This window comes from Mytilus trossulus, chromosome 6 (genome assembly GCF_036588685.1).
Source record: "Mytilus trossulus isolate FHL-02 chromosome 6, PNRI_Mtr1.1.1.hap1, whole genome shotgun sequence".
NCBI lineage: Eukaryota > Metazoa > Mollusca > Bivalvia > Mytilida > Mytilidae > Mytilus > Mytilus trossulus.
Window position 1 is genome coordinate 1,034,807 of NC_086378.1, and position 16,348 is coordinate 1,051,154.

At 32.1% G+C, this 16,348-nt stretch overlaps 1 protein-coding gene across 2 annotated transcripts; it reads right to left on the reverse strand.

Moving 5' to 3' along the window:
* Positions 1 to 2,897: 2,897 nt before the first annotated feature.
* On the reverse strand, positions 2,898 to 16,019 carry LOC134720550 (uncharacterized). Of its 2 annotated transcripts, none has more exons than XM_063582869.1 (7): positions 15,859 to 16,019; positions 6,736 to 8,418; positions 6,282 to 6,372; positions 5,651 to 5,855; positions 4,988 to 5,132; positions 4,593 to 4,714; positions 2,898 to 4,080 (listed from the first exon to the last, which is right to left on the reverse strand). In XM_063582869.1, exons 1-7 carry the CDS (start codon positions 15,938 to 15,940, stop codon positions 3,820 to 3,822), a joined length of 2,589 nt encoding a protein of 862 aa, XP_063438939.1. In that variant the 5' UTR covers positions 15,941 to 16,019; the 3' UTR covers positions 2,898 to 3,819. The 2 variants fall into 2 exon arrangements, with proteins under 2 accessions (XP_063438939.1, XP_063438940.1); XM_063582870.1 differs by lacking the exon at positions 15,859 to 16,019 and adding an exon at positions 11,256 to 11,388.
* Between the last annotated feature and the right edge of the window lie 329 nt (positions 16,020 to 16,348).

Here is a 16,348-nt window from a genome sequence, read left to right on the forward strand (position 1 = left end):
TTGGTCTCTTGTGCAGAGTTATCTCATTGGCAATCATACCACATCTTCTTTTTATATGAACAATTTGGTTTCTAATAACTGTGAACTAAACAAGGGATTCACAAAGAAAAGTATTCTTTTGGAAAGGATAGAATAAATGATAACATGAATCATGTAATTAAATCCCCCTTCCAGAAGGAGGGCTATACTAGTTCCCATCTGTTTGTCCCATTATATTTTAATGCTTTTTCTCTGAGCTTCCTGAAGTTTTTGTATTGATTTGAGTATGTTAAACTATGTGTTGTGTTTTGATACATTGCTCATTCCCTCATCCTGTTACCTAAATACTTATGTTTTATTTCACATAATTGTATTGTTTGACATTTTTTAGCTTTTTCTCAGGAAATACAAATCAAGCCTAAGGTTGTTGTATGTTGTTGTATATCATATTTGGTTTTCGTTTATTGTTTTGAACATGAATAAGGCCATTAGTTTCCTCCTTTGACATTTGCAATTTCTCAGCCTTTTATTGCTTACTATATATGGGGTTTTGGTTTTGCTCATTTATTTCTGATTCAATATAATGATTTATGACTATTGTTACAAGACATGACATTTTGTACTCAAAAACCTAACATCAGGTTTTAAAGAAACAACAAGGTACTTTATCTCTAAGGCAGCTTCCACAGAGTAAATAATTAAAATGACAAGAATTTTAGAAAGTTTATACAGCTTTAAAGGTGTGAAAAGTTTGATATATGTCTAAGAGACAGCAACCAAGAAACACAAAATATACATCAAGAGGTCAACAAAGAGGACATTTTATAATAAATTATATATGTATATATAGCTCTAAATCATCAAAATTCACAGATTTACAATCTACACAAAATGCGCAAAATAACAAATAAGTTTAAACTTACATCCGAGAGTCGAGACAAAATATACAATGATCTACCATTTAGAGACTGATACAAGAAAAGACAACCATTGAAGAGTTTCCTGACTTGGAATGTACATTGTACCGACACAGATATTAGTGAATCATTCATCTCAAGTGTTTCCTTCCTGTTTGTAGTCTGGACATGTTAAAATCCAGATATTTTATGATGACATAACAATTAAGAACTCAAAGACAAACCTACAACTCAAATCAATACCAAAACCTATAATCCCTGCTAAAAAAACCACCAAACATGAACTTTAAGAAGAAACAATTCAATACCCCAAAAGAACACACAAACTAATAGGGATAACCCTTTGGTGCCTAACAAATGTTTTACAACAGGAGAAATCTTATGCTGCCATTCAAAATACATGCAAACTAAAAGGGGAAACCATGGGCTGCCTGTAAAAATCAATTGTAAAAGGCTCTACTCAATCAAGTCTGATATTCTTTCTGACCATTCTTTTTATGCCTGACTAAATCTACCTTCTGGAATAAAAATAGATACTGTGGATTCATTATTATTCCTTGGATACCAATTTTTGTGGGTTTGTACAGGTGAACCATGAATTTATCAAAATGTTCAAAATTCAAATAACTCTAAAGTTTTATTCAGACTTTTGCAAAATCACATATCCACCAAAATGCAAGGTATTCCACATTCCACGAAAAAATCTGTATATACATGTACAACTATAAATAAATCCACAGTATACCAACACTTAACAACATATGGTCAAGATAAACAGCTGTAATACTAGTAAAAAGGCTTCCAAAATATGCATGAAATATTTGCTAATAGACTTAAATAAACACCAATCACTGAATCAATCCTATTTTGTTGAAGAGGCTGCAATACAAACACATACTTGAGAAGAATTGGTGCATACATTTGTAGGGGTTACACAACAAAAACATTTTTTTTAAATTATTTTTTTTATTTTATATCAGTTTTTTTCACATTCATGACATTAACAATAATATATGATTATTTTATACATCAACTAAATACAATGTATGATAGAAATGTAACAAAGTGAGACCTACTGCTGGACTGGTTATCAACAGTTGAGTTATTGTACATTTAATCATGTTATAAAAATTTGCAAAAAAGAGATTTTAGAAAATGGTCACTTATTTCAAGCCCAGTTAATTAGATATATTGCTTTAGTGTTCCTATTTGGACATGAGACACTAATGTGCCATCATACACTTTTAAATATAACTTTTAAGCCAAAGATAATCAGTCAGGAATATTTGTAGTTTAACAGACTAACACTGAAATACATGTATACCTCAACTATTCTAAGACAAGATTAAATAGAAATTTGCCTGACTATGCCACATCTATATGGACAGCGGCAAATCTAATCTAAATGGTCCCTTCTTAAGCACTTCTTTTGTGGACTAATTTACAAATTAGCCATTCAGACAAATTAAAGCAAGCATGGCTTTGGTAGAGACACGAAATTTCATACATGGAAAGTAACCATGCCTTATATTCAAACTTTGATGGAGACATATTTTTCTGAAATTTGTCAAATTAATTTAAAATTGGATGGTAATGTAAATCCCTTAGCAACACCCATGAATTTTGTCAAAATAATAAATAAAAATATAGATCATTTTAGTACAATAAATCTGATCTCAAGAACATATAGAAAGAAAACTTTAAAATAATTCAATAAATAACAATAAACAATTCTTCATAAATAACAAACACTTTAAAAATGTTCACATGATCACAGCATATATATAAAGATAACTTTAAAACATAAAAAAAATCTAATAATGGCACTAGCTACTTGCAACACATGTGAACCATGCTGAAAACATTAAAATTCATGTTTATGTACAGTCAAGTTTGTTTTATTTTGTTCCTCCCATACTCCCTTGGTAGCTATAACATAAATCAACAGAGTTAGGGGACAAAACCAACCAGCACAATGGAGTAAAATTTGTTATATCCTAATAAAAGTCTTTCACATCTTTGGCAAATAAAAACAATGATCAAAGATAATATATTATGCCAACTTCTTATTTTTTCACATTTAATTCTTACATGATTCTGTTCTATATATTATCATGAAATTGTAGATTCATATACTTATAATAGATTATTCTATCTTCATCGATATTTGAATTTAATTATTCCATAAATTTAGCATAGAAGTCTAAAGAAAAGTTGGTTTGTTTTGTTAACAATAAAATCAGTGGATTATCTACTACCAAGAAATCTGGAGAATGTGTTGGTGCTTCAGGCCGCTTAAAGAGTCCATAGTTAACTAACACCAGACTTGGGTAACTTGTAATCCCTGTAGGTTAACTTTTTAGACCACTTAATTACTGAATCCCCCTTTTTTAAATAACAAATCCATAATATATATACACCATCTAATATCTTTCTGTCTGTTTGTATTTTGATTTGAATATAACACTGTTAACTTTAATCCAATAACCCAACAATAAAACAAAACAAGGGACGGTAACATTAATAACTAATACAACAATAACATTTACAATGTCAAGGTCAACTAATCACAATTAGAACTGCTGCCATCTTCTTTCATAATCAAAGCACACAAGTACTAAAAGACACCTTCACTTGTTATATAAGGGCGGCAAAGTTCTGAATATTTCATGACTTGGAGACTTTTATTACGTTGATATGAATAAGATGTTCCATTATATAATATCAATATCGCTGAAATTGCTTCTCCAATATGCACTAAGTGTTCAATACGACATCTGAATTAACATGTTTAGTGTAAGATTAATATATTTCTGTCGCAATGTCAGCCAATATCTCTTCTATAAACTTTATGTTAAACGAGACATCATTAATTACACTTAGCCATTATTTGTGTCCATGGCCATGTTTTATGCGAGATCACTCAATACCCTAACATTACTGTCCGCGGTAATTCTCCAGTACATGCCTTGTTTAACAAGTCCCACAATCTTTGCCATTCTTGAGGGTTAAATTCAGATTTACGTCCTTCAGCTATTTTCAGACAATTACTTCCATCGAATGTTGATGATTTGATGACATTGCGTAACTTCTTTGGATCGAAGAGTCTTAACATTTTTTCAATAAGAATACAGTCTCTTTTCTCTATAGCATACATTAAAGGAGTTTTACCACTTTTCTTGTCCTGAAAATAATAAACAAATGCATGGTAAGTAAACACTCAATTATTCTTTACAGGTCATAAATAATTCAACAGGTAACTAAACTTTGAACTATTCTATACAGGTAAAATAGATAGTAACAAATAATACCTGTAATATTACATGTACTGTTGACTCTTTGGGTACCAATTTTTGAGAATTTAGGGAATTGAAAATTGTCACTCATGAATAAATATAATATTGTGGGTTGACAAATTCTATCTTAAGTCATCTTTAAGTCATGGTTGTTACCAACAAAAACCAAAGTTCAATTAGTCGATGAACTTGGAATCTCCAGTGCCATAATACATAAGAGATATACGATTGGCCTTTGCTCATTGTTGAAGGCCATACAGTGATCTATAGTTGTTAATTTCTGTGTCATTTGGTCTCTTTGTGGAGAGTTTTTCTCATTGCTAATCATACCGCATCTTCTTTTTTATATCACCTGTGAACAAGGATCCCTTTAAGAATGACATATATAAAATAACCTTACCTGTGAATTAGGATCTGCACCTGCTTTAATCAGAGCTTCAATAGTGTTTAAACTGTTAATATAACTTCCATTCTGTCTTTTTGTCCCATGAGCAATAATAGCTGTATGTAATGCTGTATGGCCTGAAATAAAATATACAATTAGATAACACTCTGTAGACATTTAGATACCAGGTATAATGACTAGGTAATAATATAGATCAGCTTTGGTTTCATGTTTCAAGGAAGTTTTACTTGTAGTTTGTCTCTTAATAAAAACCTTTTCCTCCTCCATAGCCAATAGGCATGGGTGTAATAATATGTCATAATTTACTATAGAGAGCATGAGGTAATATTTTATTCTTTATTCCCTTATTACTTCTGTCCAAGAGTGGAAGGAGTGTAGTAAATATTTACCTTCTGAGTTATAGATGTTAAGTGCGATGTCTTTAACACTGAGTAGTTTTTTAAGAGTAGGTAAACTTTCTTCCCCACCAGCAGATGCCACATGTATTGGTGCCTTCACTTCTAGAGATTTCCCTTCTGTTGGTGATGATGCAGACTACAAATTTACATAAATAATATTAATTAAGGAATTCAAATTGTAAGTAATCACATATATAAGTTTTGGAAAATAATTGTCGGATATATCTGTTTTATGCAATAGAATTTTGTCAGTATGTAGGAATTTGAATGGTTTTACACATCATTTTTTGGGCCCCTTTATAGCTTGCTGTTAGATGTGAGACAAGGCTTTGTGTTGAAGACTGTACATTGACCTATAATGATTTATGCAAATTGTGACTTGGATGGAGAGTTGTATCATTGGCAATCATCTCACATCTTATTATATCTACTATCTGAAGTATATCTTGAGTGCATTATAAAATATATTTTGCATATTATAATCTCAATGTATACATGAGCAAGGACATTTGAATCAGGAATTGATTATATTTGGTGTATAAAATCGTTATGAATTATAAGTAACAGCATTTAAATCACTTTAGTATTTACTCAGCTAAGAACATTTGAATCAGCCCTATCAAGTATCTTTAGTAAATTTATTTTAATAAGTACCTGTGCTAGAGCATTAGGGTCTGCATTGTTTTTGAGAAATATTTCCACCATTTCTGGTTGATTTCCCAACACAGCAAGATATAATGGTGTCATACGTTTCTTATTTTCCAAATCTATCAACCAATCCATTTGTTCTCGGTTTAATCTTTCCAACAATGACTGTATCAGATTAGGGTCACTTTTACATGCTGCTACATGAAGATACCTATAAATAGAAACAGTATACATCTATAAATAGTAACAACATATCTTGAATAACTATATGGTGCACATTTATAAATAGTCATAAACGATCTATAAATAGTGAAGGTGAACATCTATAAATAGTAACTACCTTCATTTATTAAAAGTAACAATCTATCTATAAAAAGAAAGCGTACATTGAAAAATAGTGACAACCTATCTATTAAAAGACACAATGTACATCTATGAATAGTAGCAATGATGACCTATAAGCTGTAACAATTAATGTAATACCAAAATATTTTATCAAAATTACAGAATCCGTCTATTTATTGGTTTTGTCTCCTGAAGTTCACATCTTTTTGTTTTCCCTTCCTTTAAGCATTGCCCTGCCTAACTCATTTCAATATTTGATTAAACAAAACTATCACACATTATTTGAACTTACGTGTCTCCTTCATCATCCTGATGTCGCAGTTGCTCTGATGGAATCTCAGCCACCATTCTTCTGGCTATATTTAACAAATTTCTTTTCTGAGCTAAAAATATTAAAATTTTAATATAAATAAAGGTAATGATTTATAACCATACATGTATTAATATTTTCTCTTTTATTCTGATTTATGAACCAACAAATCTCAATGTTATTCAAATATGAAAAACAAAAACTTTTGTAATTTTATTATTTTGAAACATATTAATTCAAAACTTGTCAACCATGTCAATGATAACAGGCCTTTTATTTTACCTTTTGTAATACTTCCCATTATGTCATTTTAGGGCTCTTTTAGAACATCTTTGTCAAATTGATACTAATAAGTCTGGATTTTGATCATTGTTGAAGGTCGTTAATGTGACCTGAAGGAGTTTAAGTTACATGTATTGAACATTATTTTACTTACCATTATTTTGATTATTTGGTGGTCTTTGTTGTGCATTGTTTGGTATCTGTGAGGGTGTTGGTCTGACCTGCATCACAGGTAATGGATCAGGTCTTGGAGGCTGTTTTTGTCCTTTGTTTGCCACAGGTCCTTGTACTGGCTTTTTGTTTGTCTGTTTATCTGTTTTGGGTGCAATATTACGTAAAGCTGGTCTCCTCTGAGCCTGAATAGGCCCTGGTTGTATGATGATGATCTGTGGCTGAGTGAACGGTGTGACTGGTCCAATGGGGATGGGACCTTGAGGCATCATCACAGGATGAACAACAGCTGACGGCTGAGAACATGGCGGTAGGATAATGTTATTGGTACTCATCGGTGGATGTCCAAAAATGGTTGCCTGTTGCTGAATTGTGTTATGAGTGGGCATTTGACAATGTTGTGTATTCATCTGGAACTTTTGTTGCTGTTGTTGCTGTTGTTGTTGTTGTTGTTGTTGTTGCTGTTGAGGCTGAGGTTTGATATTTATCAAGTTCATCTGATTAGCCATCATATGGTTGTGGGATATCTCAGGTCTTATCTGTTCCCTAACTCGACCAGAAGGTTTATTCTCTCTTAACAAATCAGCTGCGATCATTTTCTGAACATCTTGGAAGTCTTCTTCCCGCCCTAGTATAGGATCCATGAGGTCTAGTACATCTGAATATTGTGGGGCCACCGGTGAATATCCCATCTCTGGTACATGTGGTGGGGAGGCATTAGACTGGGGAGAACTTAGGTTCTGATATGGACTCCCATAACTCATGCCACTGATACCACTGTCACTCTGATTAGATGGTGGACCACCGTTAGTGTAGGGACTACTGCTGTTCTCATCAATAATCACATTCTCTTCTTTCACATGTTTGGGAGAGAAAATATTTGTAGATTCCATATTAACTGGTATATTACTTGTGAAATCTGTCCTCATGTTTTGTGCTTGCTCTGCCAACAGAGCATCAATTAAATCTCCCCCATCGGGTATACTGTCAAATGTGTATGGAGGGTCATTATGATGCTGGACCGGTGGGGTCTTCAATGTAACGGTACCACCACCAAGCTGCTTTACGTTGACATGAGACTGTGATGGGAAGTAGTCAACAACAGGTTTGTAATATTTGGCTGGTTCAGTCTCATCGTTGAATCCACGTTTATTACTACTTCCAATTTTATATTCTGGCTGTTGGCTATAAAAATTGTTGGCAGAATTATCATATGAACTGGCACGTCCCCCATTTGGGCCTCTGGCTGTTAATGCACCTTCCCTTTTGTGCACCTCTTCATCATTATCTAGTGATGTCTGGTTCCTTGGTCTCTTCGTATCTTCCTCAACAGTATTCTGTCTGCCAACAACAACTTCTTTTTTGTCAGCTATCTGTATATCACTAACTTTACTGGTCAGGTCATCCAAATCCTGATTTGATATTTTTCTTTCTGTAGTTTGATTATCTGCCTTACAATTCACAGTTACTTGATTATCTCCCTTACAATTCACTTCAGCTGGATTATCTCCCTTACAATTCACTACAGCTGGATTCTCTTCCTTACAATTCACTGCAACTGAATTATCCCCCAGACAATTCACTTCTTTTTTATCTTTATTTTCTTCTTTAGTCATGGTTATGCCAGAAAGATTGTTCTTTTTCTCAAAAGAATCTGCTTGGTTTTCTAAAAAAGACAAAATAAATAGAAAAACATTAATATAAACTGATAGAAAGTATTTAATATTTCAAGTCAAACAAATCAAGGCATAAAAGGATACAAGTCTTAAAGTCTCTTTTCTTTTTAGTCTGGTGATATGATTTGACAAAAATTTGATAGAAAATCTGTTTTATCAAGTTATTCTATAAAACACTTTTTATTTAAAAGCCACATAACCAAGCGAATTTAATTAGAAATTAGACAGCAATCATCTCAAAAAGTTTGAGCCAGTAACTTATTAAATAGCAACAAAACAACAAAATGGCCGGTAAAATGAATAATACCTTTAGAATTACAAGTACATGTATACAAACATTGATTAACTTAAGAATATCCAGTAAAATAAATATGTTCTTCCAGTAATGGCTGATGTTTGATTGAATGTTTGACCTTTGACCTGATGTCGGTCCAGTTTCAAGAATGTTTTCTAGTGTGTAAGGTAACTGTACTTAAGGACAACAAACATACTACATGTATCATCATATTCAAGTAAGGTAACTGTACTTTAGGACAACAGACATACTACATGTATCATCATATTCAAATAACATATATATATATATGCCTTTCAGGTAAATCTGATCAAATTAATGTATTTTTTTAGGGTTAATGCTCAGACAAGCAGGTGGAAATCAAGTGGTGATCGTACGACTACAGGAAGACGCGAACATTGGTTTGAAAAGTGACTGAAAAATGTGACCATAAAATGGTAAAAGTATTCCATAAACTACCATCTTTTGGAAAAATGGCCCAAAAAATAATCAGAATTTCCATCCTTTTTCATCAATGTCTAATGAACGAAGACCTGAATACATACAATATAAATAATCAATTCAAACAAAAATTAAAACTGTCATATTTTCTTATTTTTAATAATTTTAAAGTTTAAAATACTGCTTTACCACACTTTTTTTTTAATTAGTTTATAAAAAAAAAAATCGGAGAAACTGTTACCCTGATTATTAACAAAAATTGAAAAGAACCCTTACCAGTGTTTTAACTTTAATTTCCAAGACGAGTGTCATTGAAATGATGTTAACGAATGTCTGACATGTTAAGGTTATCTATTGTCTCTGTACAAAGCCTCAGGCAAATGATTCATAATTATATGTTTGTATGTAAGGTTTAATTTATTAATTCTTGGTTAGTCTTATATTATTAAACTTCTTAGATAATCAGCCTTATTTGTAAAAAGTAATATCATTTTTAGGACTTGCTGAATTTAATAGGATGGCAGACAGCCCTGGGAGTTTCTTTAAAAGGTCGCCAGAAATCAGAGCAATCTCAGACTATAGCAAGCCTATGTCAGAAGTTACCTAGGGAAATTCAGTGTTTGATAACTAATTCCTTTTCAATTTCAATTAAGCTTACGTCTTTTTTATTAATTAAATTCAAAATTATGCTGTTGAATTGGGTATGTATAAAAGGGCAATAAAATCCTAACAAACATACTCCAGAAACTGTATTGAGTGGATTGATTTAAGGGACTCCACCTACTTTGATTCCAATGGGAAACCCCAGGGGAACCCCAAAGTAAGATCCTAAGACATTTAACAATTGTTTATCCAGGATGTAAAAAAACAATGACAAAAGTGTCCCATTCTTTATGTTTCTTTATCTTTATTCTAGCCTGTTAACTTAACTAAATTTAATAGGTAAAGGACCATTTACACTCTGGTCTTGAAACCCTAGATGAAGAGGAAACTTTAAAGAATATTACATTTTATCATGGGTAAACAAAAGACATCATTAAAACTCTCAAACATTATTTCTATTATTCTAATGGTTTAAAGAGAACCTTAAGTTTCAACAAGTTCCAAAAGAAAATCTCAGGTTCAACTCAGACCCTATTGCTAGCCTTCATTCAGAGTAAACTTTGTTTTATAGCTGGCATTATTTCAGGGTTGAAGACCAAACTTGACAGGAACTCTAAGGAGTAGTCTCTAGCCTTAATTTGGACAAACTTAAAATGGTGTTCATTTTAAGAAAATTTCCTTCATAAAAGCACTATACTATGAACTTAAGTAGAGCCCAACTGTTCTAATGTGATGTATTATCATAACTGAAGTAGAGGCCCGCCAGCCTGGGCATAATTTCATCGCAACTTAAGTAAATGACCACTTGCTGGGGCACACCTGCCTTGGCACCTTAGCATCACAACAAATGCACCATTTTAATTATCACATCTGAGAAACTTGCTCTCTGATGTCATAAAATGAACTAAAAGGAAAAAGGGAAATCGTCCCCGTTTTGTGGTGGGGTTTGTGTTGCTTCAGTTTTCTATGTTGTCTATGTGTATTGTAAAATGTTGTTTGTCAAATCATGTCTTTTTCTTTTTTTGCCATGGCATTGTCACTTTATTTTTTACTTTTGAGTTTGAATGTCCCTTTGGTATCTTTCACCTGTATTTTGGTTCTATAAGATTAAAGCAATGTTTGACCTTCCACACCTGAACAAAACAGTAGATTCAAGATTAAAGCCATTACTTATTCAAATGAATAAAGCACAAGCATTTCATATCTATCAGCATCAGAAATGAAAGTAAATGTTTATTAAATAGGCTTGCATGTGCTGCTTACTCTCTAAGCAAGTAAGCACACTTCAGAAATCTGTTAAATTGTCTCCCTACAGCAGGCCTTACACTAGAATTAAATTAAATGTACAATAAGTGCAGACATTTTTATTCCTTGTAATATCTTAACATGAAATGCCTTAGGGTTTATCATTTTTCAAGGTAAATTATCAAGTATTAAGTAGGTGTGAAAGGTAAACACACCTTAACAGGTAAATCAATCATACAATACCTGTAATTTAACTGTAAAATAATTATCAATTAGCGATGTTTATCCTCAAGTTATATATTCCAATATAAAATCACTATTATCCTGTTAAGGTATAAAAACAAACCGTGTACACTAAAAATAAACCTCTATATGTAAGAATGATTTTGATTGGTTTCTAATCATCCAATGGCACACTAGCGCTTTGTTTATTTCTAAAGCTTTCATTTGTTGATATAAAGGAAAAAGACCCTTTAATTTGAATGTAACAAATAGATTTAGAATTACATAAAGCGTTAGGATTTCCTTTACTTTATATTTGACAAACACCTATAGAAAATTATTTCCTGGGGGTAACACTTAGTATTAGTATGTCATATATATATATATTATATAGTAGAAAATTAATAGAAGATTTAATAATGGTTTTAATTCATTTACATTTCTGGTATCTGTTGAATGTGTGATAAATTGAAACATGTATATCTCTTATCAATTTTCTTATATATTTACTGGTATTATTCCGGTATATATAGATGTTACCAACATAACATGATAAACATTTTGTCTACTAAAATTAAATTGAGAATGGAAACATCCAAAGGCCACCAAACTGTCTTAAAAGCAGCAAGAAAACTTTTCTTACCTGCCAACCTCTGAAACCTTCAACTAGGAAGATCTCCTTTCATTAGAAGAAAATGTTTTATATTCCATTGAATGGGCTCACAAAGAGCATAATACAATATAAGAAAATATTACAACAAAACCATTAACAATACATACAATCTGATATATCCATACAAGCATTATTTCTTTCAACATTAGATACTGTGGCAAATACTGGGTGGTTTGGGGTTGGAACTCCCCCTTTTTAAACGATCAATGCATTTGATGCACTCACAGGGGACATTTAGTTTGGATCCCCCTTTTATCATGGGTGGGAAACCCCTTTTGAAAATGGCTGGCTCTGCCCCTGAAATACCATACAGATACTATTTTCCTTTTAAAAGTTATTATAAATAAGTCCTCCTCCTAATAAAAAAGAGAAATTGAGTATAACACTTGACCAAAATCTCTATAAGCACAAAAACAAAATACCAAGTGGGATTATCCTAAAGTGGACAAACACTTTATTTTCATTCCTTTCTAATCTTCACTTGTCTATGAGATGGATAGAAGTGTTTGCACTTTTATCTTTTAAATGAATTTGCTCCAATGACCCATGACCTAGCTCAAAATAATCTTCTGACATCATGCAACATTCACTTTTTATCTATTAGGTCAAATACATGTATCTTAAGTTCTGATGCAAATTTTGTGAAAACTTGTGTGATATTAAATAATGACAAACGATTTTGCATAAAAGTGTGTAAATAGTCCTTTTGCATACAAGTGTGTAAAATAGTCTATTCAAAGCAACTTATTGAGTCATACCCTTATCTCTTTTTGTTCATATTCTATATAAATGACATCCATCTTTTCCTGTATTGGCAGACTGGTGTCTATATCTAATTTTTAGGACTCTATGTATATTTTTAAGATCCTGTTACAGTCTATGGTTTGGTTAAAATAGAGCCCTTAGTGGCAGTCCTAGATCCAGAAATGTTCATAAGCAAGCAAAGTTCAGTCACAAATGTTTCCCAGAAAAGGAGGGGACAAGCATCCTGGTTTAGTTTTGATTTTAAGACCTTGATTGTTATTTTTTGTTTTAAATCCCTGTTGTCATTTCAAGTTTCAAGACCCCTGATGTATTTTATGTTTTTATGTGTTGTCAATCTTAATGACATTAATGCCATATCTTACATTAATATCAAGAAATCTACACTTCAAAACAAAATATGTAACAAATTACAGACACTTTTATTGTCTCTAAATTTCAATATATAAATTCCTTTCATATTGATTAATTAAAAGGTACCATCCAATATCAGGTACCAGGTGAATGTGTCAATCTGGTACCAGGTGAATGTGTCAATCTAGTACCAGGTCACAGTGAATGTGTATATGAACATTTATAAGTCATTATTACTAGGTGGTATAGAGTTTACACCAATGACAGGGGCCAATCCAGCCATTTTAAAAAGTGGGGTCCCAACCCAGGACAAAAAGGGGGTGGGGTTCCAACTATATGTCCCCATTCAAATGCATTGATCATCCAAAATAAAGGGGGGTTCAAACCTCTGGAACCCTCCCCCTTGATCTGTCACTGAATGAGACAGTAACCTAACAACACAAGTTATAGTGTTCCCCCTGAAGAGGTCCTTCATTTTCCCCCTCATTATTGCATTATTCAATAGAAACCATTTTTGTTGTTTTAAGTATAATAATCTTTTATGAATAAGTTAACATTGCCTATAATCAACAAGGAGAAATTATTTTGTATTTAAGTTCTTCACGGCCTACACCCTTCAAATCTAGAGGCAAATAGGTCATATTTTTTTTCCATATTTATAAGAAGGTGTGGTATGAGTTCCAATGAGACAACTCTCCATCCACGTCAAAATTTGTACAAGAAAACCCATTAAATAAATGATTTATAATATTTTTTTTACAGTTACAATAGTTTAATTTTTATCAGTAAGATAAACCTGCTCTTTGTTCATGATATTATCACAACACAGTTTGGGGTTTTTTGAGGGGAAGGGGTTCAGTTTTTATCTCACAAATTAATGACATGCAATACATATCTCATCAGCTGTCATGTAAACTCCTGCCTGTATATATATATATAGGTCAAATTAATTTACAGTCTTTTTATGGTCTATGTTACTGTCTTACAACTAAGAATATTAATATGCAAATATTTAAATATCAAGATTGTACAAATATTGTAGGATTAAACCCAATTTTCAGTACTGGTTCATTACATTTACATGTATATATAGTTTTTTTCCAAATATCATCTTACAAAATCACTGAGGAATGTATATATAATGTATAATGTCAGTATAATTCAAACAAAAAACTATAAAGCTTTCAGGACTCTAAAATGGCATTTCATTTTGATAAGGTGAACTCTCTTTTTGCACTGACACACTCAAGCAGAGTTTAAGCTAGGATTTTGTGGGCTTTAGTCAAGGATTTGAAAGTCCAGAAAATTTTTAAACAAATATATATTATTTAAGTTTTTTTTGATGAAGATGATGGCCATTGAATGGTAGTTCTTGTTCAACATGTTCAAGGATAACTTTTAGTCAAATATTGCAAAAAAGTGACTTACATGTAGTAGAATGGTCTTAAACAGACTACTGTACCAAGCTTTGTTGGTAAAGTTAGCCCCAGTCAAGAACCAATCTCTGAATACATGTAGGAGAGTTACCAAGAAAACAAATTTCAGCAACCTACTGGTCGGAGCATCATTCAGATGGGTAAAAAATGTACTGAGAAGAGACCAATACAGCATAGTTAGCTATAGTGTTTGTCATTTGAGAAAATTGCTGTGGATGTCGGATCTTTGATACTCTAAATGTTACATTCACCACTTTTGCACCTAGAGTGAAGGCTATTGATAAAGAAACCTCAATAAAGATAGAAATGATCAGAAATAAAACACTGAAAGTTCTCAATTTCTACTTTTACTTTCACTTTCAGTTGAGAAAAGCCAAAAGTTTAAACTAAAGAAAGTATGACAAAATTGTGCCATCTAAATACTTACTTTTCAAGAGAAAAAAAGATTGTTGTTAATATGTAGCAGGGGTGTTGAAGTAGTTACAAAATCACAATTTTTTGGACTAAATAACTGCAAAATCATTTATTATTTTCTTATACATGTAGCTGTATAGAAGATAATCATATAATTAAAAACATTTTGGACTAAATACTGCAAAATCCTCCTTATTTGCTTATAGCTGTATACTAGTAGTAGATAATCATATAATCAAAAACACTGTCCTAGACTATCAAATAATCATGAAATATTTGAAATGGTAGTCAAATAATCCTTATCAACACTTCAAAGTTATATAATAAATTAAATAACTTACTCCTTCAGGTTCAGGTTTACCAAGTTGCAGAACTATAGCGCTTAGATCTATGGTAGTGCTTAGGTCCTTTTGATATTTGTTTTTACAATTTGGAGACCATATATAGATTGCCAATATTAGGTTAACTTAAATTAGTACCAAATAAATTATCGTTTTTTAAAAGGTTATTAAGAAACTGAAAACAATTAAGCCTACAAATCACTACTCAAAGGTGGATCCAGGGGGGGGGGGGGGGCTGTGCCCCCGTCTCGTGGGAAAAAAATGGTTGATTATATCAGCTTTATGATTTGATATACTGGCAAAAAGGACCTAAAAATCTAAGTAAATGCGTTACATCTGTGTGTTTTCCACACAGGCACTTGTTTCTATCCATTGGAAGGTCGACTATCCATATAATTTATATGGATAGTCGACCTTCCAATGTATAGAAACAAGTGCCTGTGGTTTTACATCTATGGTTTCCCATTGACAACTTTCGGGACCTGTTAATCAAAATAAAAAGCAACTTAATCTTAAATCCCTTTAGAACGCATGAGTACTGGAAAAACGTTTTAAATCAAAACCATAACTATACTGATTCCGTCAGAAATGTTTGTTTTCATGCTAAAAAAATAACTGATTCTTGTTAATCTATAATGTCTCACCTTTTTCTGCGGCGACTGCTTGGTTTTCTTCGTTTTTCACTTTCATCTTGTTTTCTTTACTGCATTGCTGAGTATCTTTCATTCTAATAAAATAATATTCTTCGATACCTGTCAATCTGCTCAACGATAAACAAGGCGGAAGTATCTGCAATTGGTTCGAAAGATCAACACGTGGTCTGGTGACTTCATTGGGGAAATTCCCATGTGAATGCCTCCAAAAGCGTTCTATAAATAGAAAATGACGGCAGGTCGGATTCTCGGTGTTTACCATTCCACTTTATGGGAATTTACAAATTTTATATCTTAATTGAAATAAAAATCGTTAAAGAAATCACAAAAATATTTTATACAAATAACTAATTAATCAGGAGGTTTGCAAAATCGATCTCAAACAGAATTTTAGTGAATCAACAAAATAAAAAATAGATTTAGAAATTTGTATTTTATGTATGGTAAAACCCGAGGATTTGTCCCAGATTCAACTATTATT